The 27,925-nt window shown below is 55.4% G+C and overlaps 1 protein-coding gene across 2 annotated transcripts in view; it reads left to right on the top strand.

The window, feature by feature from the left end:
• The first annotated feature begins 3,408 nt into the window (after positions 1–3,408).
• Positions 3,409–27,925, top strand: part of Znf423 (zinc finger protein 423) — a 318,197-nt gene continuing 293,680 nt past the window's right edge. For both annotated transcript variants that reach the window (XM_058575785.1, XM_058575784.1), the window contains exon 1: positions 3,409–3,623. In XM_058575785.1, the coding sequence (XP_058431768.1) occupies positions 3,584–3,623 (40 nt within the window). In that variant the 5' untranslated portion in view covers positions 3,409–3,583. The remainder of the gene's footprint in view (positions 3,624–27,925) is intronic.

Raw genomic sequence — 27,925 nt, 5'->3', positions numbered from 1 at the left:
GGGGTGGGGGCGGGGTGAGGGTCTAGTCGCAAACCTGCTTCACAGTGGTGCACGCAACTCATCCAAAAAAAAAAAGAAAAAAAAAAAAAAAAAAACTTTGTGTGCTGCTCCAGGACCCTCATCCTTGAGGATTAGTTCTAAAAGGTCTTCAGTCATCCCTGCCACCCCCCCACCCTCCGCAAATCCCCCCCCCGCGCCCCGCCCAGTCCATTCTGTTACCTCCGGCCTCTGAGCCTCTGGCAGTTCCCTTAGGACAGAGAAAGGGCAGAGGCACTGGCGCCCCTTCCCGCCGATGACCCCCTCCTTTCGTCCAACACAACCCATCCCCACCTCGGTCCTTTTGTTTACCCCCTGTCTCCTGGATGGGTACGATCCGCAGTTTCCACCCCCCGCCCCCGCCCCCCCCCCCCCCCCCCCCCCCACGAGAGCCCCGGCGGGCGAGCTGGGGGTTGTTCTCCCTCCTCCCCAGGAGAGGCAGCCCGAGACAGGGGCACCCCAGAGCCGAGGCCAATCGCCCCCTCCCCCAGCGTGTGCCATCTGCCGCCTGTCAGCCTCTCTCCGTGGGCCTCGATCCCAGGCGCCGGTGGGGGTGTGGGGGGGCGGCTGGTTCGGCCCCTCCTTCCTGGCTCTTTCCCAGGCGCCTAGCGGACTCTGCCCTCGCCTCGGCCCTTGGCACTCCTCAGTCTAACCCTGGCCATCCCTGGCTGCAGGAGGTGGCTCCTTGGGGATGTTGGACATTCTCGGACTCACCGAACTGGGGAGGGCGGTGGCTGAGGGTGGCAACCCTATACTGGAGAAGGGGAGGACCTCGGGGCCTGGGTCTTACTTAGTGGATGACCCGGCCTTAGCCTGTCCGGGTATCCTCACGCTCGGTCTCTGCTGTGGCGTGTTTGCCTGGGCATTGCATTTCTCCTGTCACCCGACTGTACCTCGGAGACGGCCTTGGGCGCGCGCGCACGGGCCCCCCTGCCTAAGGCCTTTCTCCGCATCCGCTGGCCTGCTCTCCCTAGCAGCAGGGGTGCGGGGGTGGCATCTACCTCGGCAATCAGCCCAGCACGGGGTTGGCGAGCTGGGCCCGGCGGGACTGCGAAGCTAGCTGAGGGGGGCGCGGGCCGGCTGGCGGGCAGGCGGGGGAACCGCGGGGTGCGGGCACCCTGCTTGTGGCGGGCGCCGCTGCTGGGCTGGCCCAGCGCTGCTCTCGGCGGGCAGCGGGTTTTTCCGTGAAAGGTTGCCCTGGGTAACTCGTCTCCGAGGGGACACAGCCCTCCCCTCTCCAAGTGGCAACTTATCGATCCGCGAGATTGATAACCCCCAGCGCCGCGCTGCGCACCCGCTCCGCTCTCCGGGCTCAAGGCGCGCCGGCCCAAGGTGGCGCCACTTGCCTGGGAGGGGGAGATGTGGGGGCCTCTCCCTTACCCGGGACCTGGACGCCAGCAGCTGGCGGGGGAGGGGGAACCTTCAAAGTAACGGTTTAGGGAAGCCGCCCAGGAAAGACTTTCCTTAAGCATGTGCCCTTCCAGGACCCCAGGACCTGCTAGGAGATCTGAGCCTCAACTAGTTCAAGAACTACAGAGACTTGAGGCGCCCCCTGGTGGCTGGGGCAAAACTTTGTGGAAAGTAGCAACTGGTTTATTTTTACCAACCTCAGAGGGAAGGGGTGTTACTGCAGTGTTTTGGAGATAAGGTGTTAAGAGTCACAGCCTGAAAGTGCGCACCAGGCTCAAGAACCCCACAAATGAGGGTATAGGCTAGCCCAGTGGTGTAAGCGTTTGTTGGATGTGGGGTAAGAGTGGTCTTGGAACACCAACCCATCGTTAAAAGTCAATTGAGAGGGAACAGCTAGGTCTGAGGATAATTCTAGTGCGTGGGGTACAAGAAGCAACGCTAGGGTAGCTAACCTGTTTGCTCCCCCATTCTTTCAATTTTTGCAGTTTGTAATGCTAATGCATCTGGGTGAGCTTGACAGCCCGCGTGGGCCTTCTGTTCCCTCCTCCCGCCCCCGGTGCAGCCAGAGCTCGGGCCCCGCGAGCCGGTGCGGTGCCCGCGCCCGCGCGGTGCCTGCTGCCGCCGCCGTCGCCGCGGTCCGGGTTTTGCGGGCGGCCGGAGCTGTATTTCCAGCGCTGTCCATCGCTCGGTGCTGTTGGCCCTCTCTCCGTCTGATCCGAGCCGGAGCAGTGCGGGGCGCCCCACGGGATCAGAGCGCTCCCCCGCCGGGACTCCGCTCCTCACATCCTCCTGCTGGGACCCGGCTACATTTCCAGCCAAGCCTGGCTTTATTATGTGTCTCTGCAGTGCAGCCCCAGCAGCCGGATCGGGAGGAGGAGAGCCAGCGACCACAAAGAAGACAGGAGCGCGAGGGAGGCTGGCGGGCGGGCCGGCGCCGGCTGGAGCGCGGAGGAGCCGGGGCGCAGCCGCCGCCGCCGCTGCCCGGGAGGACGGGAGCCCGGCCGCCGCCGCCGCCTGCTCGTCCTCCTCCTCCGCCACCGCGGCCGCCGCCTCCCCCCTCTCCGAGCCCCTGGCCCATGGAGGCAGCTAGCGGGGCCGGCGACTTGGCACCGGCCTGGGGATCGGCTGCGCGCCGCGCGCTGAGCACCGCAGCCCGAGGGCAGGCAGCGGCGGCCCGGCGCACGGGTTGAGCGATGCCCGGGGCACGGGCGCGCCTGCCCGCCGCCGCCTGAGCGCCCCCGCGTGCCCCTTCCTCCTCTGGGGGGCCGGCGCCGGACCGAGCCGAGAGCCAGAGAAGGGGGCGTGAGCCAGGGGCCCCAAGCCGCGGCTTCCGAGCCACTACGGCCGTTTTGAGCCCCCACCCCCAAGTAGGCTGAGTTGAGGTCCCCCCTCGCCATCCATCATAATCTCCAAACTGGGCGTTTGGGCATTTTTGAGCCATTAATATTTATTTTTTTTGTGTGTGCGGCAGGGGATATTTGAAGCCTTTTTTTTTTCCGGGGGGTACTGAGCTCCCGCTCTCCCGACCGCCTCCCCGTCTCCTCCCCTCCTGAGACCCTCTCGACTCCAGCCCCGTTCCCCCTCCTCAGATGGGTTCATTGTGAGCTCCGCAACGGGCTGCGTGGCCGGACGCCTGCAAACTTTGCACAAAAATCCGGCAAGGGGCGGAGGAGGAGGAGAAGGAGGAGGAGGGTGAGGGTGGCGGTGGGGTGGGGGAGGGAGGGAGGGGGCCGCAGGGGCCGGGGGCCGGCGGGGGGTGGGGAGGAGGAGGGGGGCGGCTTTTTTTTTTTTTTTTTTTTTTGCATAACTCGGCTCGGCCGAGTGGCCTCCGGACTCCCCGCGCCGCTGGGACCGCCGCTGGGACCGGGAGCCCCCGGCTGCCGCATTGCAACAGGCAGGGCCCCGGCGTGCCCCCCGGGCCTCCCCCCGCCCCCGAGCGGCCTCGGCCGGCCCGGGCCGCCCCCCCCAGGGAGGCCGCCCCGGACCTGCGGTCCGCTCCCCGCAGCCGCCGACCCGGCTGCAAAAAAAAAAGTTTCCGAGAGGCAGGCGGAGAAGGGGGAGAAGGGCTACCCGGAGCGGCGGGGGGCGGCGGGGGGAGCCGGCCGCGGAGGGCGACGGAGCGCCCGGAGCCCCGGACATGTCCAGGCGGAAGCAGGCGAAGCCGCGCTCGGTGAAAGGTGAGCGAGCGAGGCCCGGCGGAGGCGCGATCGAGCGAGGAGGGAGGGAGAGAGGGAGGAGGGACCGGCGAGCGGGCGGGCGGCCGGGGACCCGCGCGAGCGAGCGGAGAGGAGGAGGAGGAGGCGGCGGAGGAGGCGGAGGCGGAGGAGGAGGAAGAGGAGGGGGAGGAGGAAGCCAGGAGCGGAGGCGGAGGCGGTGGAGGGGGCACGCCGTGGACACCCTACCCGCCCGGACCCTCTCCGGGCCTGGAGCCACCGCTCGCCGGGGACCGGGCCTGGGGTCGCCTACAAGGGGCCCTCGCCGCTCCCTCCTTGCGGGCCCCGGGCCCGCGTGGCCAATCAAGGGGTGCGGGCCCGACTTGGCGGGGATTGCGAATCTCGGTGGCGGCGAGAGGAAGGAAGAGGCGGCGAGGACGGGCGCCCGGGAGGCTGGCAGCTTCGAGGCCGCCCTCGCTGGCCCCGGGCCTCGCTGGCTTTCTCCAGCCCCCTCCTTGTCGCCCGGGGCTGTGGAGAGCGGCGGGCGCTGCCTGCGCGCGCTTCAGGCGCGGCGTCCGGCCCCGGCCACCCGGCGCCCCCTCCCCGCCCCTGCCCAGGCCGCGCTCCCGGCTCGGGCCCCCGCACTTCCTGCCTGCTCCGCCGAGGCCAACCGGGCAGGGAGCCTCCGCCAGGAGTTCATTGTCTGCGCCACGCCGGCGGGACGCAGGTCCCCCGGGGAGCCCGCGGCCGTCAGGAGCGCCCCTCCGCGCAGTGTGCCGGGTACCCCACCCCCGGCACACTCACCTTCCGCACCCCGGCCAGCTTCCTGCACCGAGTCCCCAGGGTGCGCACGTTTGTGAGGGGATATGGATGTATAGGTACACACACACGCACACGCACGCACGCACTCCTTCTCCTTGCTTTGCTTTCTATTTACACGACGGTCCCCGGCTCCAGGGGCCCCTGGAGAGCAGAGGCCCTGCGGAGAGGCAGTGCGCGGGCTGAGCCCCTCCCCTGCCCTTTCCCCCTCACAGGCCGCCCTCTCCTGGCCTGCTGCTTTGTCCCAATTCCAGCCCCTCGGATGGGGTGCTTAGCCGCTGGACACACTGAGGGATGACCCAGGAACAGGATGAGAGGGGCTATATGCCTCTGGAGCCTTAAAGTCCTGAGGCCCTTGTCCTCTCCCAACTCCCTTGATGACCTCTGGCCGCAGCCCAGTTCTGCTCTGAAAAGTTCATTTCCTGAAGGCCTGCGCGGGAAGGCGCTGGGGCCCGCTCTCTTCCTGCCAGCCTTGCTCTGGGCTGGAGTGGTTGAGACTGAATCTGGCAACTCGGGTGATACACCACCTCCCTCCTCCTAAAGTCCCAGGAAAGCCAGTGGCAGCCGGCCTGAAGAGACGCTCCCTGTCATCCTAGAAGAAAACCAACTCAGTTCAACTTTCAGCAGCGGGACTGCACCTCTATTACGCTTTGGGAGAAGTTGGTCTTACTTCTGCTCCTTGTTCTGTATCCCAATTCGGAATAGCCTGTTCTGTCCCACAGAGGTGGGGGTACTAAGGGTGTTCTGATCAAGAGAAGGAAACCAGAAGAGAGACTCCCAGAACACAAGAGGGAAGAAGGGTGGATGTTTGTCCTTTTGCTGAATAGAAGGGCACCCAGAGCTTTAAGTAATATTTGATTTCTTTTCTCTTTTCCTGGCTCATTGCTCACTCCTTCTAGAGTCACTTAAGAAGAAGATATTGGAATTGGAACTACTGGATGCAAAAAGAGTTTTCTTTAAATCAGGCAGTTGATTTTGGGTTAAACTTGCAGTTTTTTTTTTTTTGTAAAGATGCAAAGCTTGCTTACCTATAACCTGGTAATGTGTCTTCAGATCTCCTTATTTTAGAAGGCAAGCCACAGAAAGGAAAGGTAGAATAGTTTGCAGTGAACAGATGGGTGGGTGTTTCAGAGTTGCTTGAACCGAATTCTAAAACCACTCTGTGGATCTCAGAGAAAGACTCAAGAATTGGTCTTTAGCCTTTCACGAAATGAGCCTTGAAATGATTTTAAATGAATCTACATGTACATGTGTGTATATGTAGCTGACAATTCAAGCAAATTGACGGGGGAAGACAGCTAGGTGGGAGAAGACCAGTGAAGGCATTTTGAGAAGTGTTGTACATACCAGCCACACAATCTTTCTGCAGAACCTTGGCATCAGAAGCCCCCTGATTCTTCCCATGGAGCTTTACATTTTCTAAAAGCAGCCACAACCTTTGTCTCTCACCATTTTGCCTTTTATTCAGTTTACTGGAGTGCATAGGGTGGAGATGTGGCCACTTATCAAGGGAGGAATTAAGAGAGTAGATAATTTGAATAGATAAGAGTTACAGCAGGTGAGGGATTTATTGCTTTTCAAGAACTGCCCCCCTTCTCGCAAGCAATATTCAAAAGTGTGTGCTTAAGTGTGGACAGCTCCGCACCAAGTGTTTGAAATGGCAAGGTCTTCACCTTTAAAGATGCTTGAAGGTGCTTCTTAAGGAACAGTGGTGCCTTTTACGTTTTATTTTATTTTATTTTGCCTCCACTGCTGTGTGTCAGGGCTAATGTGGAGGCATTGTGGACTTCCCCAGCTCCGTGCATTCTGCAGTGGAAGTCGCTTGACCGTAATTCGTAATTGATCTTGGAAATGTGAAAGCCCGTAGCAGGAAGGAAAGACAGAAATGTAACAATTTTGAATGGATGCTCAGAGAGTGTGATTTGAAAGCATAGGCATTGCTGCTTTGAAAATCAAACAGGCCTGGGGGGGCTCACTTCCCACTCGGGGACACAGCCTCCCCCTGGAGTGGGGCGTCATTTGTCCCCCCAGGATGTTTGTCCTTCTTTGGAAAACCCAGATTTACCGGAGGGAGGATACCCAACAAATAGAGAAGGGGCTGGGGTGGTAGGGCAGGGAGTGAGCAGCCTCATTGGTTTTCAAAAGCCTTGTGATTTTGTTAAAAGAGAGAGAGAGAGAGAGAGAGAGAGAGAGAGAGAAAACCCCAACAAATCCATGAATGTTACAAAAGTCGCATTTTCTGACTGATTTTCCTACACCCCTTTCCCCTTTTTTGAGTCCTGGTGGTGCGGCGTGGTAGTTGCAATGATTTGTTCCCTTTGATAATTTTGGCCTCATTCTCCAGGCTGTTCCCATCTCGCTCACTGATGTTATTTCGGCTGATGATATCAGGTGGTTTGGTAACGATTACCTCGCAGTTCCCTCTGTCACTCAACGTTAAGGAGCCCTGTCTCCCTTTACCCTACGGGCTGGCTGCTGCTGGCTTCCTCAGATCCATGCAACAGCTTCTCTCATTTCTATGGGAAAGGAATACGTCTTTTTTCCCAGCCTCAGTTTAAAACTTTTGAATAATCTGTACTGCTGTCAGTTTTTCTCCATCTAGCAACTGCCTGTTAATTACAGTTCTTAATATTAATTAGCACTCAGGCTGTGTCCACATCCCCACCCCAACATCCAAAACTACCCCCAGTGACTTTTCTCTCCATTCCTCCCCTTCTTTGTCTTCTTCTGCCAGCCCCGAGCTCCTCCAAAGTCCATTTTATAAATTTGGTAGTCTAGGGACCTGGGAACAGTGTAGCTCGCCATTGCTAGTGTTTCCATGGAAATAATTGAGATGTAATAAATAGAGGCATTCTGAGGTTACAGGTTTCTTGATTCATCTGAGACCACATACAAGTGTAAATTGTCGACATTTGTTTGGCTAAATGTACATGATCTTGCAGGAAGGGCAAAACAAATCCTTTGTACGTTCCATAGCTTTCTATGTGGATTGGGGTAACTGATATTTAATCCTAATATTTAATCCCCCCAATTAAGTTACCTATTCTTAGCTTTGGAAGGGCCTGTTTTTTTCATTCTAGAAAACATTCTTTATGTCTAGTAATTGCTGTTTAGATTCTTACACCTGTTTCCTTGCAAAAACTTAATAAGCAATAAAATAAGATAACTACGTGCCTCTGGCAGGAGGATCCTGCTAAACGTTTAACCATGAGGTGCCAAGTGTGCATTAATAATGAAAGGTGAAAAAGGCTGGTGACTTCACAGTCATAAAGTAATTCCACAGAACCCGCCAGCCCTGGCAAGTGTTGTGGCCTGCTACAGCGCGTCCACAGAGGAGGAGGAGGGGGAACCATGCAAGGAGGAAACCAGAGCTAGGCGTCTTGGAGTACAGCTCTCCTGGCTGGAGTCAGAAGGCTGGGGATCTGGTTCAATCTAATACAAAGTTGCAATAATTGCTATATCGGTAGCCAACTCTTAAGCTGGTGGCTGTGGAATTCTTCCCCTGATGTAGGATTTAATAGTCTGGCAATTAGATGCATTGATTTCTCTTAACTGTTCATTTGGATGTGTAAACGAAAGGAACTCACCACTGAGGCCAGCCTGCAGACTTGCTGCCTGGCTCTGGAAAAGACTCATTTAGGTGGCAGTGGTGGGAGAGTTCATTTTCAAGGCAGCGTGAGGACCAGCTCCCTCTTCTTTTAACATTTCTCCCCATTTTTTGCAATGAAATGAAGGGAGCCTGTTGTTCAAACACTGTTTTAAAAAAGACACAACAGTGTCCACTTCTGTCTGAAAAAGTAAAAGCGACCATTGCTGCCTCTGGTGCTTCTAGAGTAACATCTTTGTCTCAGGGTGACTTGACTTGGTTGTATAGTTTTGGCATGTGGTCTGTTGGATATCAGAGGGACAAAACACTTTGTCTGGGCTCTTCAGCAGAGTGTCTTTCTCTCTTCCTCTCCTCCTTCACAACACTCTAGGACTTGGAGCTACCTGTACCAGGAGCTCTGTCAAGCCCTGAGTGGGGGTGACCTCCTTTGGGTGTTAAGGCCATCAGCTTGGACCTTTTGGAAGGCTGGTGGCTGGATACATCAACGGTTCAGAAAGTGTGTAGATTATCAACTCTCTTGAACATTAGTTCCCCCTTACTTCCTGCTCCGGGACCTGCAGTTTTCCTTAAGTGTCACTAACTTATGGCATGCAGGCATCTTAACTGTTTCGAGGTAAGCTAGTGGTGGATGGCTAGGTTTCCTGATGGCCCCATCCATTTTGCAAGGTGGATGGGTGGCTTTAGGTGCTTGCTTTTCCTGATCCCTGGCTGAAGTAAAGTCCAGACTTGTCTATGCATGGTACACTGATGTTTGCAAAGAGTATTATCTTTATGTCTTGAAAACATTTGCATAGATGTCCGGGTTTCTTCCTATCTGAGTGAGTGTCTAGGGTAATTAAAACAGAAGAGTACCTTGGAAACTCTTAGTGCCTGGTTATAATAGGTAACCTCAATAGGTGTGGTTGGGCCAATTTGTCAATTTCTGCAAATTCCCCTTGGCTTGCAAGGGCGTTTTGTGTGTAGATATATTAGTCTGTAATTAGAGTAGTTTTGCACCCAAAATGGACTAGTGAATCCTGGATTGGTCATATATCCCACTTGAAGTTTTCAGCGCTGGCTGTCAGCTCCCTTAGCCTGCTGTGGGCGCCAGGCAGGGTGAAGTGAGTGGGGGAGATTGAAGATGGAAACTTTTGATTCATAGCGTACCTGCCAGGATGGGGTGGCAGCCAGCAACTGGGGTTGTACACTCAGTAAATAAAAATACTTTACTGCTTTCAAGGATCACCAATTAGCTGATTGCTCCGCATGGCTGTCTTTAAGGAGAGCGCTGTTTTACCTATCTTCTTGTACAAAGGTTTGATTTTTAATGTCTTGTGAAAAGGATTCTCTTTGTCTTGATTGATGTCAGGAATAAAAGCATGATGGTAATATCCCTTTGAAAGCTATTGTATTGTCAGCCCTGCCTGACAGCGGGAGGGCCTCCCAGCGTTATAGATTAGTGCTGTGAAAACACTGACATTTTCTTTGTTACGTTGCTGTTGTTCTACTTGCAAAGTCAATTACACAATGTCAGAGCTCAGTTACCCAGTTGACTTTGGAAGTAGCAGTGTCTTTCATTGTCTTCTTAAAGATATAATTTCGTATTGTTGTTGTTGTTTTGTTTTCTCCCTTTCCTTTTGAACCTGCCTCCCTCCCTGGTTACCTCCCCTTCCATGTGCTAACCGCACCCCCCCATGCCCCCCTCCAGAGTCTGAACATGTGAGCAAGGCAAACACTCTGGTTTCAATTGTGACCATCCAAATTCAAAGACCGCTACATCATTATCTCTGAATTCTTCTGCTCATTCACATCTCAGTAGCTTCTTATTGATATAGTGACTACAGCAGCCAAGATACATAAAAAACCCATCCAACGAGATTATAGTGTTGATAATCTCTTATCAAGTGGGTTGTTCTCTGGATTGGGGGTCACTAAGGTTAGCAAATTCAGAGCTTGCTTTTTTTAAAATTTTTTTCCTCCTCCCTCTTCCTGGAGCCTGCAATTCGAGCTGAACCAGGTTCCCAGATAGATGGGACCCTGGCAAACAGTTTTTTTTTTTTTTTAATTATTATAGCAGATGTAGCATTCAGCTAGAGCTGTTGAGTTTGGGATTTAGGATCCTGGATGGCCTTTTGTCACGGGTGGAAGTGTCTCATAGGAGAAGCATGCAGTTCATTCCCCCACTGCAGATGACAAATCGGGTTATAAGGTGTTGTTCTGAGGTGATTCCAGCCTGCCTTTTTGGGCACACTTGGGCTTGGGAAGGATTTACATCCCTGTGTGAAATCTTGCTACTGAATGGAAGGAAGCCTCGACATGTCTAAAGCTGAAAATGGTTCCAGAGGGTGTTTTTATTTACCTGCCATCTTCGCCATCCCTCCCTTCTTCAGAAAATCTGAAAGTCCCGAGTTCCCTAACCTGGTCACGGAAGAGGTGGTCACCTGGAGCAGGGGCTCGCAGAACCGTCTCTCTCGCCCCACAGAACAGGGTGTAGGAGATGCGCTGGCACTGCCCGCCACCACTGCCACCACCGCAGACTGCAGATGACGGGCTCCATCAGGAAACTCCGTCCGAGGACACTAATTGTGGGCCCCCGAAGTTATTATTATGAACCACCAGACAAGAGCGTGTGTTCGCCAGCAATTTGTCAGGACTAATTTTGTTTTTCTCCAATAATTGAAAATTAATGTCTTGAAGTGAAAGCAGATGTTCATGTCATCTTCTGAATTGGGATATAAAATGGGGCTCTGTGGATGTGCTCACTAATCTAACAGCAATTTCCCTCTCCTCCATAATGGGGATTGCTCGGCCTATGTCACCTAAGGCCAGGGATTGGGAGCTGAGAGAAGGGGGCCTGGGTGGCACTCCTTGTGCTCCTTGGGGGTTTGTTTGGGAGGGGGACTGCGCCAATAAAAATCTTTTTGTTGGAGCTCTGAAACTTGGAGAGTTCATTGTTGAGGATGTTCAGTCGCTGGAGACATATTTGCTGAGATCATTCAAGGCCTTGTGCTGGGATAGGTAAGGGGAGCCCTGGCAGGGGGAGAGTGGCTTCCTACAGATGTGTGGGTCCCCGACTGTCATGTCCTTTCGCTGTTGCATGGTGAAGCCGCTTAAAGTCCCGCATTCCTGGGCCTGGATCCCAGAGACCTCTGCTCACCTGGCTGACCTGAGCAGGGGCTCAGAACTCTGCGTCCCTCCTCTTTTAAAAATGGGGGTAAAATACGCATAATATAAAATTTACATCTTAGCCATTTTTAAGTAGTATTTAAATACCCAACATTGCAGCTGTCACCACCCCCAAGTAGTGATGGTTGGGCGAAGGCCATCAGTTCAAACTTCAGTCTTCCAGGGCAGATGTGAAAAAATTGGCTCAGAAGATGATGTGGGGTCTCAAAAGCTGGTGGTTCTTTTTCTTAGTCCAGAGTGAGAGGAGAGTCAGGTCTGCCTGCCGCTAAGAGACAGCAGGAGCCTAGCCCCATCAGGGCCAGTGGGACTGGGGTGCCAGGGACAAGGACAGGAACTTCCTAGTGATCTGGTGGCCATTCCCAGGATTGGAACACTTGCCCTCTCTTTGGGGGTGCCGTTCTTCTGGAGACTGAGCCTGGCTGGGAGTGAGCTCCCCTAGTGGCCCCCATAGGCCAGATCTCGAGTGGCCCCCGCACTTGCCTGCCAGGGCCCAGGCAGCAGCGGCTCACGCAGCCCAGTGCACTTGGGGCAGGTTTGTCTGTGGTGGGGAGAAGGGAGGAGCAGCTGCTACAGGAGGGCCACCTGGCTGCCTTGATTTGTGGTGTCCTTGAAGCCCCATGTTGGGCCTGCGGGTCTGGGCTTTGCCTCAGCGTGCGGTCTCCTCCTCCTCTGTCCCCTCCAAAGGGCTGGGGAACTTTTTCCTCCCGATTTCCCTGTAATTGAGGTTTGCCCTTTCGTTACCTGGGCATGAATTATTTGGTGCAGCGTTGTCATTCCCTGTCCTGCTGTGAGGTTTATCTCTTCTGTTGTTCCTAATTAAATAAAACATACTGTTCACCTAACTCCTGTTGCACCAAATTTTACCTGCCTGAAGGCAGAGTGATGGCCATCTGGGCCTGGTCAGGGAGCAGGGCATTCCTGGAGATAGTGGGGGTGGGGGGTGGCAGGCGAGGAGCCGTGCCCCCTTGGCCTGGGTGTGGTGGGTCCATGGAGCATACAGTGGGTTTCTGCTTCCTGAACAAGAGGTTAGGTTTTGTCCTTAGCCCCCATGGGGCTGTAGGTTTGAATTTGGGGAGACGGGAGACAATCACCAGCTCCAGGGACTCCCCAGGGAGAGGACAAGGGAGGAGAGCAGGCTGGCAGGCTGGTGGCAGGGAGATGGAAAAAAGGGACAGTTTCCCGTCACCTGAGATGGAGGCTGCAGAGAGTGCTGGCTTCTCTGGGGATCCGTGAGCAGTACACCTGTTCTTGGCGTCCCAAAGCAGCCTCTGCAGATGCCCTGTGACCCCCAGAGGGATAGTGGTCAGCCAGGCCCCTGGGCATGTACATTGGGAAGATTCAGGCCTTTGAATCTCTCAGAATCCTGAAAACCATGGAAAAGGGACCCTGGAGTTCTTTCACTCTGACGTGTGTGTGTGTGTGTGTGTCTGGACCTGCACACTGCTGTTCTCAGGGAGCTCTCTCTCTCTCTGTGCCACATCCGTGCATCTTTAATTTCACACATCCATCTGCAATCTGGCTTCCACAATTTAGGTGCGTGGGTACTCGTTCCACCTCTTGGGGCCACAGAGAACCACTCAGGTTCCCAGTCCCCAGAGCAACCCTGTGGAGAGCTGCTGGTTGGGCTGGTCCTGCCTTCCTCATGGGAGAGCACCTTGCCTGGCACAGGGCGGCCTCGGGGGGCCTCCGGGACCTCTTGCTCCATCACAGATGAGGACCCAAGCTGGGATTCTGGACTACTGTGTTTAAAAATAAAAGGACTTCTGAACTGAACGAGTGAAGGTGTAAACTGTTGGGGGAATGAACGGGTGAGCAAGGAGTGAGTGAATGATCAGGTCGTGGCTAAATGAATTCCTAAGAGAAACAGTGAGTGGGTGAGCTCCCAGGCAGGACTTGGGCTCCATGGGTGTTACTCTCTCTGGTCTCTCCCGCCCTCCTGGTCTCCCTCCGCCTTTTTTCCTGTTCAGGAGGTGAGGCTGCCAGCCCTTGTGCCCCGGAGCTGGGAGTGGCTTGTGCCATCCTCTTCCTTCTCAGGTGCTCCATGCGGTGAGACGGTAGTTGCTGCTCACGGGGGGCCTGAGCCCTGTACGGTGCTAGGCTTGAAAAACATTCCTTTAAAAATGATAAAAGCAATATGAGATTTTTATATTAATTTGAAATAAAACAGAATGTTTGACTCATTAAGTTCCCATCCTGCTGCTTATGGTCATCCCGCCACAGAGATTCAGGGGTCAGACGGGACATCCTTAACTGGCTTGGTGCTGGCCAGTGCTGGCAGTTCAGCTACCATTGAGTGGCCTTCAGGACCCTCCTCACCTTTCAGGGAGGTTTGCCCCAGGATTAGCACTAAGAGTGAGGGGTAGGGTCGGGAGAAGGAAGCAGGAGGGAGGAATTGGGCAATGCTCACAGGGAAACCTGCTGCCCAGGGTAGGAAACCAAGGCCCACCCTGAGCTGGCAGAGTGGTGCATGCTTGTGGTCCCAGCAAGTGATCTCAGGAGTCTGAGGCAGGAGAATTGCAAATTTGAGGCCAGCCTTGGCATTTTAGTGAGGCCCTTAACAATTTAGCCAGATCCTGTCTCAAAATAAAAAAAATAAATAAAAAGGGCTGGGGATGTCGCTAGGTGGAAAAGCGCCTCTGCATTCAATAATCCCCAGTTCTGTAAAAACAAACAACCCTATCTCCAAGGTGAGGCTCAAAATGCTTTGTTTTTCTTGTGGGGGATAGATGTGGGTCGGAGGGCAATGTGTTCCATGATCTGGGGCAAGAGAGTGTCCTCTTTCAGTCTCAGTTTCCCCATCTATGAAATGGGATGGAAATTGGGTCAGCTGCATGTCTTAGGTGGTACAGGATTTTAATTCCTGGAATACAAGAAGTGGCAAACACACAAAACTTGGATTTTAAAATAATGCAGGCTAATCTGGGTGCGGTGGTGCAGGCATGTAATCTCAGCAACTCAGGAGGCTGAAGTGGGAGGATCGCAAGTTCAAAGTCAGCCTCAGCAATGGCGAGGCACTAAACAACTCAGTGAGCTGACTCTAAATAAAATATAAAATGGGGCTGGGGATGTGACTCAGAGGTTGAGTGCCCCTGAGTTTAATCCCCAGTACTAAAAAAAAAAAAAAATTCCAAGTGCTGGGGCCACAGTGGATACATCTGAGTTGGCTCTCTAGGGCATCTGCTGCAGGGCAGCTGGGTCCTTTCTAGCCCTTTCTAAGGTTTGGGGTGAACAACAGATTGGGAGAGGCTGGAGGCTTGACGGTGATGTTTCCAGGTGTCTGAGAGGGAGAGTTGGTGGTGATGGGCATCTTTGGTCCCAGCTGGGGGTGTTCCAGACTCTTTGGCTCCACGTATTCTGCAAAGCATTGCTGGTCATCTGGGTGCTGCTGTAATCCAGTGGTGACCAGGCCAGACACATATCCATCCAGAGTCACCAGCCCTGATCCCTGGGGAGGACACACGGAGGGACAGTCAGGACCTGGCTCTTTGGGCACCATGGGGCTCTGTCTTCCTCTCGTCCCCCGTTCCTCCAGGAGATTCTCACAGCAGCTTTCTGATTTACTTATCTTAGTTTCACAGGTGCGCAGACTGAGGCACAGAAGTCCCTTGCCCAAGGTCATACTGCTGGACGTAGCGGAGCTGGGATTTGAGGGCAGGCCTTATCTATGACCAGAGCCTGAGTCAGTCACCACCACCTTTATTTATAACTACCTCTGTGGCTGTGAAGGACAGCCGAGGCCCGCCTCTGGGCTGGGTGAGACAGCCATGAATAAAGGCGCCCGGGGGAGCCCTCCTTCCCACCCATCTGTCCATCCGTGGAGTTCTGCCTTTAGGGCTGTCCATGTTCCAATCTGGGGGAAAAAAGTCGACATCTTAAAAAACAGTCCTGCTCCTTTCCCAGAGATGAGCACCAGCATCCTGGGTGCCCCCCTCCCCAGGGCCTTTTCAGTGGTGCCTTTACACTAGACCTGGGTGTGTACACTGGTATGTGTCAGTTTAAACACAGATGGTGCCTGCTACTCCCTGGCTACACTGACTCTCATTCCATATTTTCAGTAGCAGAGATTTCAGTTTTGGTTGCACAGTTAGCATCATGGTAGGCACTCAAAAAAAAAAATAATAATAACTTGACCTGGGCCCAGCATCTGGAGTCTTTGAGGAGTGGTTCCAGGTCAGTGTTTCTTTGAGAACTTCCTGAGAAACTTGAATGTGCAGCCAGGGTTAAGGATTGTTGGTGAAGGGGTTAGCACCATGTGTGCATCACACATCTCCACATTACAGCCAGAGGGGCTCTATGGAGAGGATGCACAGAATTATTGATTGTTTTCATGGAGTTGGGGATCAGACCCAGGACCTTCAGTACCCTAGGCAAGAACTGGACCACTGAGCTGCATTCTCAGCCCTCTAGAACTTACAGTCCTCTAGCGGTGGACATACAGTTGCTTTCTAGTGTTTTGCTGTTAGTGACAGTGTGCAGCAAGCATCCTCAGGTATCCATTTTTGTGTTCTTGTTTGAGTATTTCTTAGGCTGAACTCCTTGAAGTGGAATTGTTGGGTCTAAGGATATCACTCAAAAAATTTGATAGTTTTCTTTTCTTTTTTGGTACTAGGGATTGAACTCAGGGGGCACTTGGCCACTGAGCCACATCCCAGCCCTATTTTGTATTGTGTTTGGAGACAGGGTCTCATTGAGTTGCTTAGTGCCTCACGTTGCTGGGGCTGGCTTTGAACTTGTGATCCTCCTGTCTCAGTCTTCTGAGCTGCTGGGATTACAACCTGCGCCACAGCATCCAGCAATTTGGTAGATCTTTCTGAGTCACCTTGTGCAAAGGCTGTGCCGGGGAACTCTTCAACAACAGGGCCCAGGTGCATGGCACGTTCCTCTGAACCCTTGCCCACCTAGGAGGTTTTCTTTTTTCTCTTTGTTTTGTCATTTCCTCCCTTTTTTCTTTTTGTCCATCAGGCAAGCAAGACATTGCACATTGTTTTTGTTTGTACTTCTTTTATTATTATTAGTAAAGTTGACCACTTTGGTTTCATTTCTTCTCCGGGCAGCTGGGCTGCACTGGGTGCAGAGGTTAGGGATGGATGTAGGCATCTCTTTCCTTCGGTGAGTCCTTCAGTCCTTCCCCCACCTCTCTTCCATACATCCATTCTTCCATCTAAATCTGGAGCATCTTACCCAGCTCAGGCTTAGCCTGGACTCCCAGGAAGATGCCTGAGAACCAAGAGGAAGCCATGTGTTCAGGGAGCCCATAGACTGGAAGGGTATGAGGCCTCAATCCCTGGACCAGACAGGGCATCTGTAGAGGTCCAGGCTTAGGGCTGGGGGGGAAGTTGGGGGGAGATCCTTTTTGATAGGGGAAATCAGGCAAAGCATTGGGAATAGAATTTATTTGGCCCTGAAGGGTGAAATCAGACCACCAGGAGCAGCTGACATCAGAAGAGCACCCTTGGGTACAGGTGCCGGCCTGTGTTCTTTACAGGCAGGGTCTCATTTAATATTGGCACTAATTGACGCTTAGGCGGGGGCCTCAGGCTTTCTTTTTCATGAGCAACAATGGATCTTGGAGAATCCTCAGCTGAGCATCCTTCTCATATGGATGGTCAGACTTGCCCAGAGAGATGCAAGTCAGGTGTCCAAGGTTATACAGTGACCTTGTGGCAGAACTGTGCCTAGGAGAAGGGCACAGATGTGCCGGGGAAGCTTGCTGCGGCCACTGACCCAGGCTAGGACCCACTTTGGACACAGCCTGGAGACCCCTAAGCTTCTGGAGTGTGGGGGAATTCTGAGCAGATGGGTCTGGGCTCCAACCCTGCTCCCACCCATCCTTGCTGTGTTACTGCTGAGTCTTGGTTTATTTTCCTCCCTCCCAGGGGGAGTGTGAGGACCGCTCCCTGGAGCCGAGTGCAGTGGTGCAGGCCTGTAATCCCAGTGATTCGGGAGGCTGAAGCAGGAGGATCGCAAGATCAAAGCCAGCCTCAGCAACTTATTGAGGCCCTAAGCAACTCAGCAAGACCCTGTGTCAGAATTAAAAATAAATAAATAAATAAAAGGGCTAGGGATGTGGCTCAGTGGTTAAGCATCCCTGGGCTCAACCCATGGTTCAAAAAATAGAAATCTTAAGGGAGAGAGAGCTGTAAGCTGAATAGCCATACAGAGGAGGGTTAGTTATTTCTTCTGGTGGGATTCAACTGCAGACTCTACCATTCCCTCTCATCTATATCTATGCTCAAAATGCAGCGCTGGAGATAATGGGCAGGAAACAACAACAGACTTTTAATCTGTCACCTGCTAGATGACACCTAGCCCTCTTGGTGATGCCAGGTTGTGCATCCCTCCTCATGTCCATCCTCTCACCCCACCAGAGGACTGCTGCCCATCTCAGGAGCCTCCTGGGCCAGGCACAGGGAAGCTGGCTGTGTGGGAGGGCAGGCGTATGCCCCAAAATGGGTTGCCCCTGTGTCTGTGTGTGCACGAGTCCATGTGCCTATGGGTATGTGTACTTGCATGTGAGTGTGTCTGTGCTGGTGTGCTCATGTGTGCTCACACATGCATCTGTACACGTGTGCATGAGTCAATGTGAATGAATGTATGTGATGGCCTTGTGTGTCTGCAGCTAGGGGAGAGGACTTTTGTCATTGCTTGCCTGGTTCAGAATCTCAGTACAGGGGCTGTGTTACTTTGGGTACAGTTTGTACCCAAAGTTTGGAACTCCTAGGTTCATAGGTTTGCACCCAGAGAGAATGCACGTGGGTGAATTTACTTTATATGCATTCATTCAAATAATTGGAGCATCTTCCGTGTGTGGAGCACTGCGCTAGACTCAGTCCTGTAAAAACAAAGACGCACGTTCTTTCTTCTAAGAATCAGTTGACCATTTATAAAGCTGTGGTCATGAGGGTGGTTAAAAAGTATTTTCTACGGCCAAATGCATTTGGCAAACGCTGGAATAAACAGTTAAAAAGTTTTTAAAACCTTTAGGGCTTCTCTGAGCCTTTAAAATGCTAATGTGGGACTCAGATATTTTTAGTAGTTTGTGATTTGCAAACTTATTAGATTACTCGTTGTGGAACCCTCTTATCTTGGACACAGTTTGGGTTTCAAGGCTTTTAGGGTTGACATTGTTTACTGGCTGTTAATTTGTTCATTCATTCAGCCCAAGTGTTTACTGAGCACCTATTATGTGCCAGGTTTGCTTAAGGTGCTGAGGCTCCAAAGGTGAGAAGACAGAAGTGTATTCTAGTAGGATCGAAGGGCCCATCTACAAGTATATGAGTCCATTCATCCTGGAAAGCCAATCCTGGAATAGGCAGGAAATGATGTGGGAGGCTTTCTGGTTAAGGCCATCCTGGAGGTGACACTTGAGCTCAGATGACAGGGGGGTTCATGAGGGGATGTGGGGACCCGAAAGTCTTTGCAATGGATGCTTCGGAGGGGCTGGGAGGTTTTGGGAAGTCTGGAAAGAGTGCTCTCTGAATCTTGCCCTCACATTCTGGGAGCACCTGCTACCAACTCAGTACCCTTTTGTTTCCCTGGTGCAATCCAGAAACCAGAGAGAGGCTTCCCCTGGTGTTGAGTCAGTTAAACGGGATGGTGGCAGGCACGGGTGCTTCTGGGTTCCAATCTTGTCCTAGGAACCTCAGTGGCTTGGCCCCTTTCTCTGCCCCAGACCTATCTCGATGTAACTCTCACCATGAAAGGAGGAGGATGACTCCTCCCTGGGCCTGCCTGCTGTGCACACCACCCGGCCAAGCGCCTTGCTTGTGTGCCCATGCCGTGTCCCCAGCGCCTGGCACTGGACTCACATTCCCCCCACCCCCCATCTGACAGATGGGGAAATGAGGCCAGGAGGCTCCCCAGCCCGTTCCCGCAGAGGCCCGGCCCAGAATCCAGCCCTTTTCCAAGCCAGGCTGTGACCCGAGGCCGGTGGTGTGTGTGGGGGGGTGCGCCTCGGTGTTGGGGACAACAGAGATTTCCAGGACGGGGGAGCTGAGGCCCCTACAGCCTCCTGGAGCCTGTCTGCAGAGTGGCCCCATAGGGTTTGGGTCCTGAGAGAGGAGCGGGAAGAGCGGGGTGGGAGGAGGGGGATGGAGAAGCGGCGGGGGAGGGGAAGGGGGCGAGGGTGGGAGAGGGCGCAGGGGTGGGGTGGGGTAGGCAGTTGGGTAGGAGTCACGCGGGGAGGGGGGCGGTGGCCTTGGGACTGGGGCGGGTAAGGCGGGGAGGGGGTCTGGGGGCTCTTCCCGCCCCTCGACCCAGGCGAGCCCGGCGGGCGCTTGGGAACGCGGCCCCTCCTGGGCCCTTGTCTGCCCGGCTCGCGGGGGCGGCCCGGGACCTCTTTGAGGCCGCCGTCCTGGGAACGCGTCGGGCCGCCCCCCGCGCGGGAGGGCTCCATGGCTGCGGCGCAATAACTCAGGGCCAGGTTTGGGCACAAAGCGGCCGCGGCAGGGGTCTGGCTGGGAAGGCGCAGGCTGCGCCGCTCGCTCGCGCTGCCCGGGTGGGGTCGGCTTGTTCCGCGCCGCGGGCCGCCCGCTCCTCGGAGTCTGGCGCCCCCGGGACTGCGGAGTCCCAGGCCCCGCGCCGAGGGGCGCCGGCCGCCGCGGCGTCTCACCCGCAGCTGGGCGCCGGCCGTGGGTGGGCTGACGCCCCCGCTGGCCAGATGTGCGCCTTGGGGGAGTCCTGGGGTCCCTGAGCACTGATTGGCCCTCGGATTTGGGGCGGGGTTAGAGGAGGCAGGGACTGCAGCCCGGACCGTCCTAATGTATGACAATAAAAATAAATGCACTTTCCAGGTCCTAGGGACTGCTCTGCGCAGCACTTCATTCATTCCTTAACATGCGCTTCACAGTATCTATGAGTCAGGCCATGATTATCCCCGTTTTACAGATGAGGAAACTGAGGCACAGCTAGGACCAGATAGGATCCGAACATAGGCCTCTCTGACTCCAGAACCGTGTCGTCCCTGTAGGGTGTCCAGGCGTGCATGGATGGCTGGGCATCTGGGCATGGGGGCTGTTTTGAGTGCATTTGATCATGTCCAAGAAATTACAGAGAGGTCAGCAGGCAGATGGTAGTCCTCCTTCTGGGTTTGCCATTTCGAACTCATGCACAGGCTCCTTCCTCTGAGGGATATTCTGAGTCCCGGCCAGGCCTTTTGCTGTTGTGGGGTCTCTCTACCTTGGGGGAGCAGACAGTCGGTGGGGTGGGGTATGTGGCCGTGAGACCCCAGTAAAGAGTAAACAGTTCCACCAAGAGGCGATTTCTTGCTGAGAGACTGCTCTGCTTATCTGACTTAGACAGGGTCCTCGGGGAGGACATGGCAGAGGAGGTGACATGACAGCTGGTGCAGGATGAAGAGAGGTGGCTGCTGAGGAAGGTGTGTAGTCCCCTCTGGCTCTGAGTGCCTTCCCCAGGGTTGCAAAGGAGGAAGGAGAAGAGAAGGCTGTGGCCCCTGCCTGTGAGGACCTGAAAGGATGAAATCTGGGGAATCTTGGGTGTGTATGTCAGGAAGGGCAGGGGCGAGCGCTGACTGGCTCTCCCGAGAGGATTGGAGCCCAGGTGAAGAAGAGCCAGGGCAGGACAGTGGTAGAGACTGCCTGGCATGGGTGGCATTGTGGCGTGGCCCTCGGTGCATGCACATAGGGTCTGTCTGAAGAGTCCCCAGGGCAGGCCACCTGGACCTCGAGCTTTGACCCTCAAGGTTTGTACGACTTCTGTGAATTGCGTGTCCCCAGAGGTTCTCATTGGTACCTCCGAGTACCAGGGATTAGGTTGTAGGGTCCTTTCTTGTTTGTCTAATGAGGAAAGGAGGGCCACAGAGGCCAGCAGCTTTGTCCTGCTGCACCTGCAGCAGGGCTTGTGACCATCTGTCAGAGGGATGTTCGTTTCCTGGGTCTCCAGATCCCATGGAGAGGAGTTTACCAAGGCCTGCCTCCCCTCACCCGACGTTAGGGTTGGAAGTGGAAAGGAGATGCTGGTGGGTGCCCCGCTACTCCCACCCGAGTCTCTGAACCTGGCTTCTAGATTGAGCTACCCTGTCCAACCAGGATCTAGCTAGGTCAGTAAGAAAACAGCTGCCCCCATGTGCCCATTGTATCCACAAGTCCACTTTAATTGGGTCTCCAAACGGCTCCAAATACCCATTGCTCAGGCTCTTGTAGGGGAATGGAGAGGGCTGTGGATTCCCAGGACTGAGTTTGTTTTCCCACTTGGACTAGCTGGGCGAGTCTGAGCCTGTCCCAGAACTTCTCTGTGCCTCTTGTCCTGCTTTATTTTTCTTAGGAGAGTCCCAAGTCTGCTTCCGGGGAGGGAGGTTTGACTTGAGACCAAGGGGACAGGACATTTATCTATAGTGCTTACTAAGGTCTACTCTGGGCCAGCTGCATGCTTGAAGTGCCATTTCTCATGAGCCCTATCAACAGCTCTGTGAAGTTGGTACCATTATGTTCACCTGTCTGCAGTTGAGGCGGCTTTGAGGGACAGCCGGGGATCCAAGGTCATATAGGTACATCATAGTGGCCTGATGCCACCATGCCTGCCTGAGTCACTCCCAGGAGAGCTTCTACATACCTGGTGAACCACTGTCATCGTGGTCCCCCTCCCCCAGGAGCTTGTCTCGGGGACAGATGGGCAAACAGTTATGAACTCTGAGGCTGGAGACACTGTGTTCCCCCTGAGGACCCAGCGGTGGCCAGCTCCACCCTACCCCCTACTCTGGGCCTGGCAAGCTGCTGAGGTTCAAGTGGGGGAGAAGCAGCTTGGACTGGTCAAGGGTGGGAGGACCAGGCCTGGGACATCTGAGTGGGTGCTGGGCTGGGCTTCACCTGCTTCCTGGCTTCTTGGCTGCTGCAACATAGCAGTGTCCATCGCTGGCCCAGCTGGGCCAGCAGCTCTATTCTGCCACATGGGAGGTGCCTCCCTCTTTTAGGGACTGAGGGTGGAGAGTCCTCCCTTTTATTCTGTCCCCTCCTACCCCATCCCCCAGGCCTCAGGAGCCCCACTGGCTCAACTTGGAAACTTGGATGTGCTTGTTGGGGGTGTGTGGCCTTGCTGAGGGACTCAAGTCGGGGCCCTGCCCTCTGGACCTCTTTCTGCCTCCACCCAAACTGCCCTCTGGCCCCGGGCCTGGCCTGTAAGTCTGCAAAGTCTTCACTGTGACATCTCTGCAGAACGGGTGGGCGTGTGCCCCCTCCCGAGCCTGCTTTCTCAGGCTGCCCTTCATGGAGCACCCGTGCTGGCTGAGGGGCTCTGAGCTCCCTCCCGAAGTCTAGCTCCTCGGCCACTGAACCGAGCCTCTGCATTCTCTGCCCTCCACCCGCTCCTTTGCTGGCTTCCTGGAACCCAGGGACCCTGGAGGCTTCTGGACCATATCGAGTTGCCTGGGTGTTGTTTCTTTTTTTTTCTTTTGGGCCATGCTGGGTGGAGGAGCTGGGAGCTGGGAGACAGGCCGATGACTGGGTCAGGGCCAGCCAGGGGTGGAGGCTGACCACCAGCCCGCATCTCCCTGGATCAAACTGTGATCCCCAGTCCCTTCCTCTGGGGGTCTGGGGCCTGGCTTCCCCTCCAGCTGGGGAGCAGCCCTCTTTGGCATTTCCTGTCTGCCTCCCTTTCATTTTGCACCCGGGCTCCCCAGGGGTTCCTCTGGGGGCAACAAGAGCTTACTCTAACCTTTCTCCCTGGTGACAGGACCTGACTTGGCCTGGCATGGCTGCGGTCCCACTGAGCCTGGGGTTTGGCTGGACCTCGTCTCCCTACATTCCTCAGCACCCACCTTCTGGCTGGGCAGCGGGGGTCCCAGCCGGGCTCCCCTCCAGGTCTGAGCCAGAGAGCCACCGTCTGAGATGCTCCTCAGAGACCCTTGGGCTGGGGCCAGTCGTGCCTGTGGAGAGGCCGAAGGGTGGGGGATGAGAGGCAAGCACTGGCCTTCTGGGGCAGGAGCCAGGACCGAGGCTGCCCTGGACTTAATTCTGAGGGGGTTTTGAGGACCTCCAAAGCCACAGCACCTCGCTGCCCTCCCCGCCCCCCAGGCCCACCCCACACATGGGCTTGCCTTTCCAGGCATCCTCCCCTGGTCCCCTCCCCCTGGGTGCCTTCCTGAGCTCCTTGAGCCCCTCCCCCAGCCCTCCTGGGCCCCCTCCTTCCTCCTTGACCCACTTTAGTCCCCTGTTGCTGGGGGAGGGGAGCGCACAGCCGGCGGCTCTGATCCTGGCTGCCTCCCCCAGCATCCCTTGGGGCGGGCTCTGGATGGAGCCAGCAGGCTGAGCCGGCCTGGCCCCAGGGACTGGCACACTGCGTGCTCCTAGTGGCAGCCTCCCTGCCCCCTCCACGGACAGACAGTTCTGGACAGCTGCCCCTGCCCAGGCCCTGGGGAGGCCCTGCCAGGACCCGGCTCCGGTTCCCCCAGCCCCAGGGAGCAGCGGCCTCAGAGGTTCCTCCTACTTTCTTGCCAAGCGCCATTCCCAGAGGGGACGGGACGGGACGGGGGCAGGGCCAGGTCCTGGCCTCCACCCATCCTTCCCCTGAGTCTCTGCTGCATAGCCCCAAGCTCCGGTCAAGTCCTGTGTCTGCTGTTAACCTGTGTGACTTGGGGAGCTCACCAACCCTCTCTGGGCCTCATCTGTGCATTTAGGGAATGGCGCAGATCACTGACGTTCACCAAGCCCCACTGTGTTCCAGGGACTCGGCTAACTGCTGTACATTGTGACCTCAGGGTCCCGTGGGAAGGCCGTGAGCACGCTTTCCTATTCGGAACGTGAGGCCACTGAGGCACAGGGAGGGGAAGGAACATGCTTTGGAGGTCACTCATACCTGGGGTCCCGGGCAGCCTGATGGGTGACTTGTCTTCACTCTGCCACTCTCTAATTGATCCTGGCACCGGAGCTGTTAGCTCTTCAGGGACTAGGACAGGGCCCTCTGAGGACTTGAGATGGGGGGGTCTTCTCCTTGGGGGACCATTCATTCTGTCCTGCTCAGGTGCCCTGCCGCCCTGCTGCATGACAGACTGTGGGAAGCTGAGTCCCCAGACATCCCAGCTGGGGACACCTCCTCCCCCATCCTGAGTCCTAGTCCTGGGGTTCAGGGACCTGACTCCAGCCTGACTGTGCCCCCGAATGAACATCACCTCCAGCACGGGGCGGGGGTCCCCCATCACCTCCAGCACAGGGGGGCCCCCTCCCATCATGCCAGCTGCAGGGCCAGGAGCGGATAGGAGTTGCCTGTTAGGACCCCAGCGACCCTCCCTCCCGTTTCCCAGCCAATGAGAAATGCAAAAAATCGGGTGGGCGGGCCTTGAGGGGCTGTTTGAATTTGGGAATCTGCACTCCCCTCATCTCCACATTTGCCTTGACATCTGTCCTGCTTCTGGGAACCTTTTCTTGTCACCTCATTGTCTTGCTGAATAAAAGAGGGGGTGGGAGGTGGGAGGGGGCTCTGGGAGCCAAGTCAGGACATCTTTTCTTATTTGCCTAATTTCCTCACTCAAATGTGTCTTGTGATTAAACATTTTCTTAGCAGCCTGGTCAGGGCCAGGCCCGGGTTTCTTTTCATAAACATTGGCAAGTGAGTTTAACAGCCCTGTTTGTATTAGCTGGGGGTTTCATTTGCATAGCGATTGTTCTTATGAAACAAAATCATCATCACTTGCAGTTTATGAAACTGTATAAATACACGGGTCTGGAGCCGGGCGGGCACATGTGCAGCTTTTTTTTCCTCCCACATAAATTCATCCTATTTGGGGAAGAAATTCAGGCTCTAGGAAGAGCCCTGAGCTGAGGATGTCCTCTGTGGAGTGGTATTTCCCTGGCTTGGGTCCTGGGCCCTGGGTATTGGTGGTGGGTGGAGCTCCTGAAGGCAGATAAGCCCCACCTAGCGCGTGTGACTTCAGTGCCAATCAGAGCCTGCGGGGGCAGAGGGGAGCGGGAGGGGGGTGCCCTGAGCTCTGAGCTCCTGCCCCCCATTGCCCTTCCTACCTTTTAGAGCAGGATTGTAAACCTGAGGCCCAGGCTGAGCCTTGCCTGCAGAGATGTTTTGATTGGCTTGCGATGTGCGTAAAAAGGAAGAAGCCCGCTCTGACAAACCTGGGGATGTCACAGCAGAATTCAGACTTCCGGCTTCCCTCTCTGGGCAGTGGGCAGGCCATGGTCCTGCCTGGCCACAATCCTGGGATCTGAGGGCGGGGCTGCCCCTGTAGGTGGGCATGTCTGCCCCGTCCATCAGTCTCCAGCCTTGCGCCTGTGAGACTTGGGGACCTTCTTGTAGGGGGTCCTCTGTGTCCACCCCGTGTCCTGCAGGCTCTAGGCTCAGCGATTCCTTGGAACCCCTGGGCTGCCCTCTTTGGGCTGGTGGTAGCCTTCTCCTCATACCCAGCCCTGGCCCTGACTACTCGAGCAGCTTCCCTGGCCTGTTGGCCCTGCCTCGGTGGCTGTGACATCCAGGCTGATGTCCACCCTGCCAGGGGTGGAGATCGGGACAGGAGTCACTTGGAGGGACCTCGCCCTTTCCCCCAGCCGCCGGCCTTTCCCTTAAGCAGGTCCGCTTAGAGTCGCCTGCCCCCAAGGACCCTCCCCATGGCCTCAGAGTCTGTCTTTCAGCCTCAGAGTCTTGGCCGTCTCCGCCAGCTGGCCCAGCGTGAATGATGTTTCAGCTGATTCTATACAAGTTTGAAATCCACGGTGTTGGGTGGTTCTAGAACAGCGCCTGTCCGTGAAGGGGATGCTTTGACAGAGAGGGGGCGAGTTGGGTTTCTAGCTAGCGACTGGTGCCTGGCCCCCACCCCCTTGGCCCTCCTCTGATGGTTTGTTGCTCTGCAGAGCCTCCACTTTAGGGAGGAGAGATCAGAAGCACAAAGTGAGCAGATGCCTGAGGAGTGCTGGCCGCTTCTCCATGCGGGGGAGCTCTGCCTGTCGCTCAGCACTGGGGCAGCCCAGGGGACTCTGCTGTCACCCAGGTGTCCCTTGTGCGGCCCAGGTATCTCTGGTGACTTGGACGTCCCCTTGGGAGAGTGACTCTGGAGATGGCCGGTGCGCCGTCAGGCCTTCCCTGTGGACAGTCTGGTTGGAAACCGCGCCCTGGGCCCTTCAGACCGTGGTTTCCTGTTATCTTCAGAGCAGCTCTGAGTGGCACTTACATCCTCTCCATTGTGTGGAGGGGAAACCAAGGCTCTGAGGTCCCAGGTCACGCACCTGGGGACTGAACGGAGGTGCTGGGTTGGAACCCCACCTTCCTGCCCTGGAGCCTGCCCGCCCCACCCTGATTCACAGGCTCTCGGATTCTCTAGCTCTAGTGGGAGGGCGAACATCCCACCTCAGGGCTGTTGAACATAAAATGAGCAAAGACAAGATTTCACTGCGACCTCCAACCTCTCCTTATTGGAGAAGTAGCACGGATGAGGCGTTTTGAGGTCTCTTTGACTCTTTATGATCAGACAGTGTTATTAACGGGACTTTTCTCTCCTCCTCCTCCTCCCCATCTTTATGATCTGCACTTTGACCGATTGGCTGCTTAGGATAGGATTTCCAACCCAAGACCTGCAGATTGGGAAATTCCCCTGGGAAGAGGGTTGCATCTTTGGCTTGTCTTGGCAGAGAGTGGTGTAGAAAAACCTAAAGGATCTTCTGGGAGGAGGAAGTGCCAGCCTCTGGTGGAACCAGCGGACTGACAAGGGATGGTGTCAGCTGGGATGCTGTAGCCTGTAAGATTCATGTTTAAAACAGCTCAAGGGAAAATCATATGTCAATATGTCCTGTATGAGAAGTCTGAGGGAGCATGGTTACAGAGTCTGAGCGCTTCAGTACTGTCAGCAGGTACTTTCCATCTTTACACTCTCCTGCTTGACACATTGGCCCTTGACCTCAGATTTGTCTCCCTATGGTGAAGAAATAGCTGCTGTGGTGCCAGACATCACATCCTTCCACATCAATGTCCAAAGACCAGGAGAGAGAAGTTCCCTGGCTCGGGCTTATTTTTAAGGGTAGGATACCTTTTCTAAATTGCCCCCAAAGTCTCTCCTTTGTGTTTCGCTGGTAAGAATGGCGTCCCCTGCACATCCTAGAGCAGTCACAGGCCAGGGTGTGGAGCATCACTCTGCAAGCCCTGGAGAGCCCAGCTCTTGTGCCCAGCTCTTTGCGGGTCTCTCCCTCTGACCGAGCTGGTGGCCTCACTCTCTCCTCCTCACCCTGCTGAACTCAGGTTCCGTGCCACCTCCTCAGCAAGGCCTTTCCAGACACAGTTCTCTCAGAGCGGGCCTCTGCTCCTCGTGTGTCCCTTTAATGTCATGTAGGTTATTCTCCGTAGGGATTCATTCGAGTTCACTGGTTTGCTGTGTCCTCGGCTCTATCTAGATGGGGACTCCATGTGACTGTCCTGCGTCTCTGGGCATAAAGAGGCGAGGAGGAGGGATTCACAGAGTGCCCACTGGTCCCAGCTTGTTGGAGTTCTCTGCCTGAGGTCACCTCTCCCTCTCCAGCGGAGCCCTAGCCTCCTCCTTGTTCTTTGAGGAGGAGGAGGAGAGACAGAGCACCTCCATGAGCCCCTGGACCCGTTTTCTCTTTACAGTGGCTGATTGCTGGCCGGGTTTCTTCCGGGGCTAGTTCAGTGGAAAAGCTCATCTCTGGACATAGGGAGCATGGTGGCACGTGGCAGGAGGCTGGGGATGGGAGCCTGAGGACGCAGGCTGGTTGGTCCTTGGCCGAGGCCAGAGGGTAACGTGGATTCGAGGCTGGACGTCTGCATCCGGCCC

This window comes from Marmota monax, unplaced genomic scaffold (assembly GCF_021218885.2).
Source record: "Marmota monax isolate L192 unplaced genomic scaffold, Marmota_monax_Labrador192_F-V1.1 WCK01_AAM20220418_F8-fsc00024, whole genome shotgun sequence".
NCBI classification, from domain to species: Eukaryota; Metazoa; Chordata; class Mammalia; order Rodentia; family Sciuridae; genus Marmota; species Marmota monax.
The sequence above is the reverse complement of the archived record's forward strand: the minus strand, read 5'-3'. Positions and strand labels throughout refer to the sequence as shown.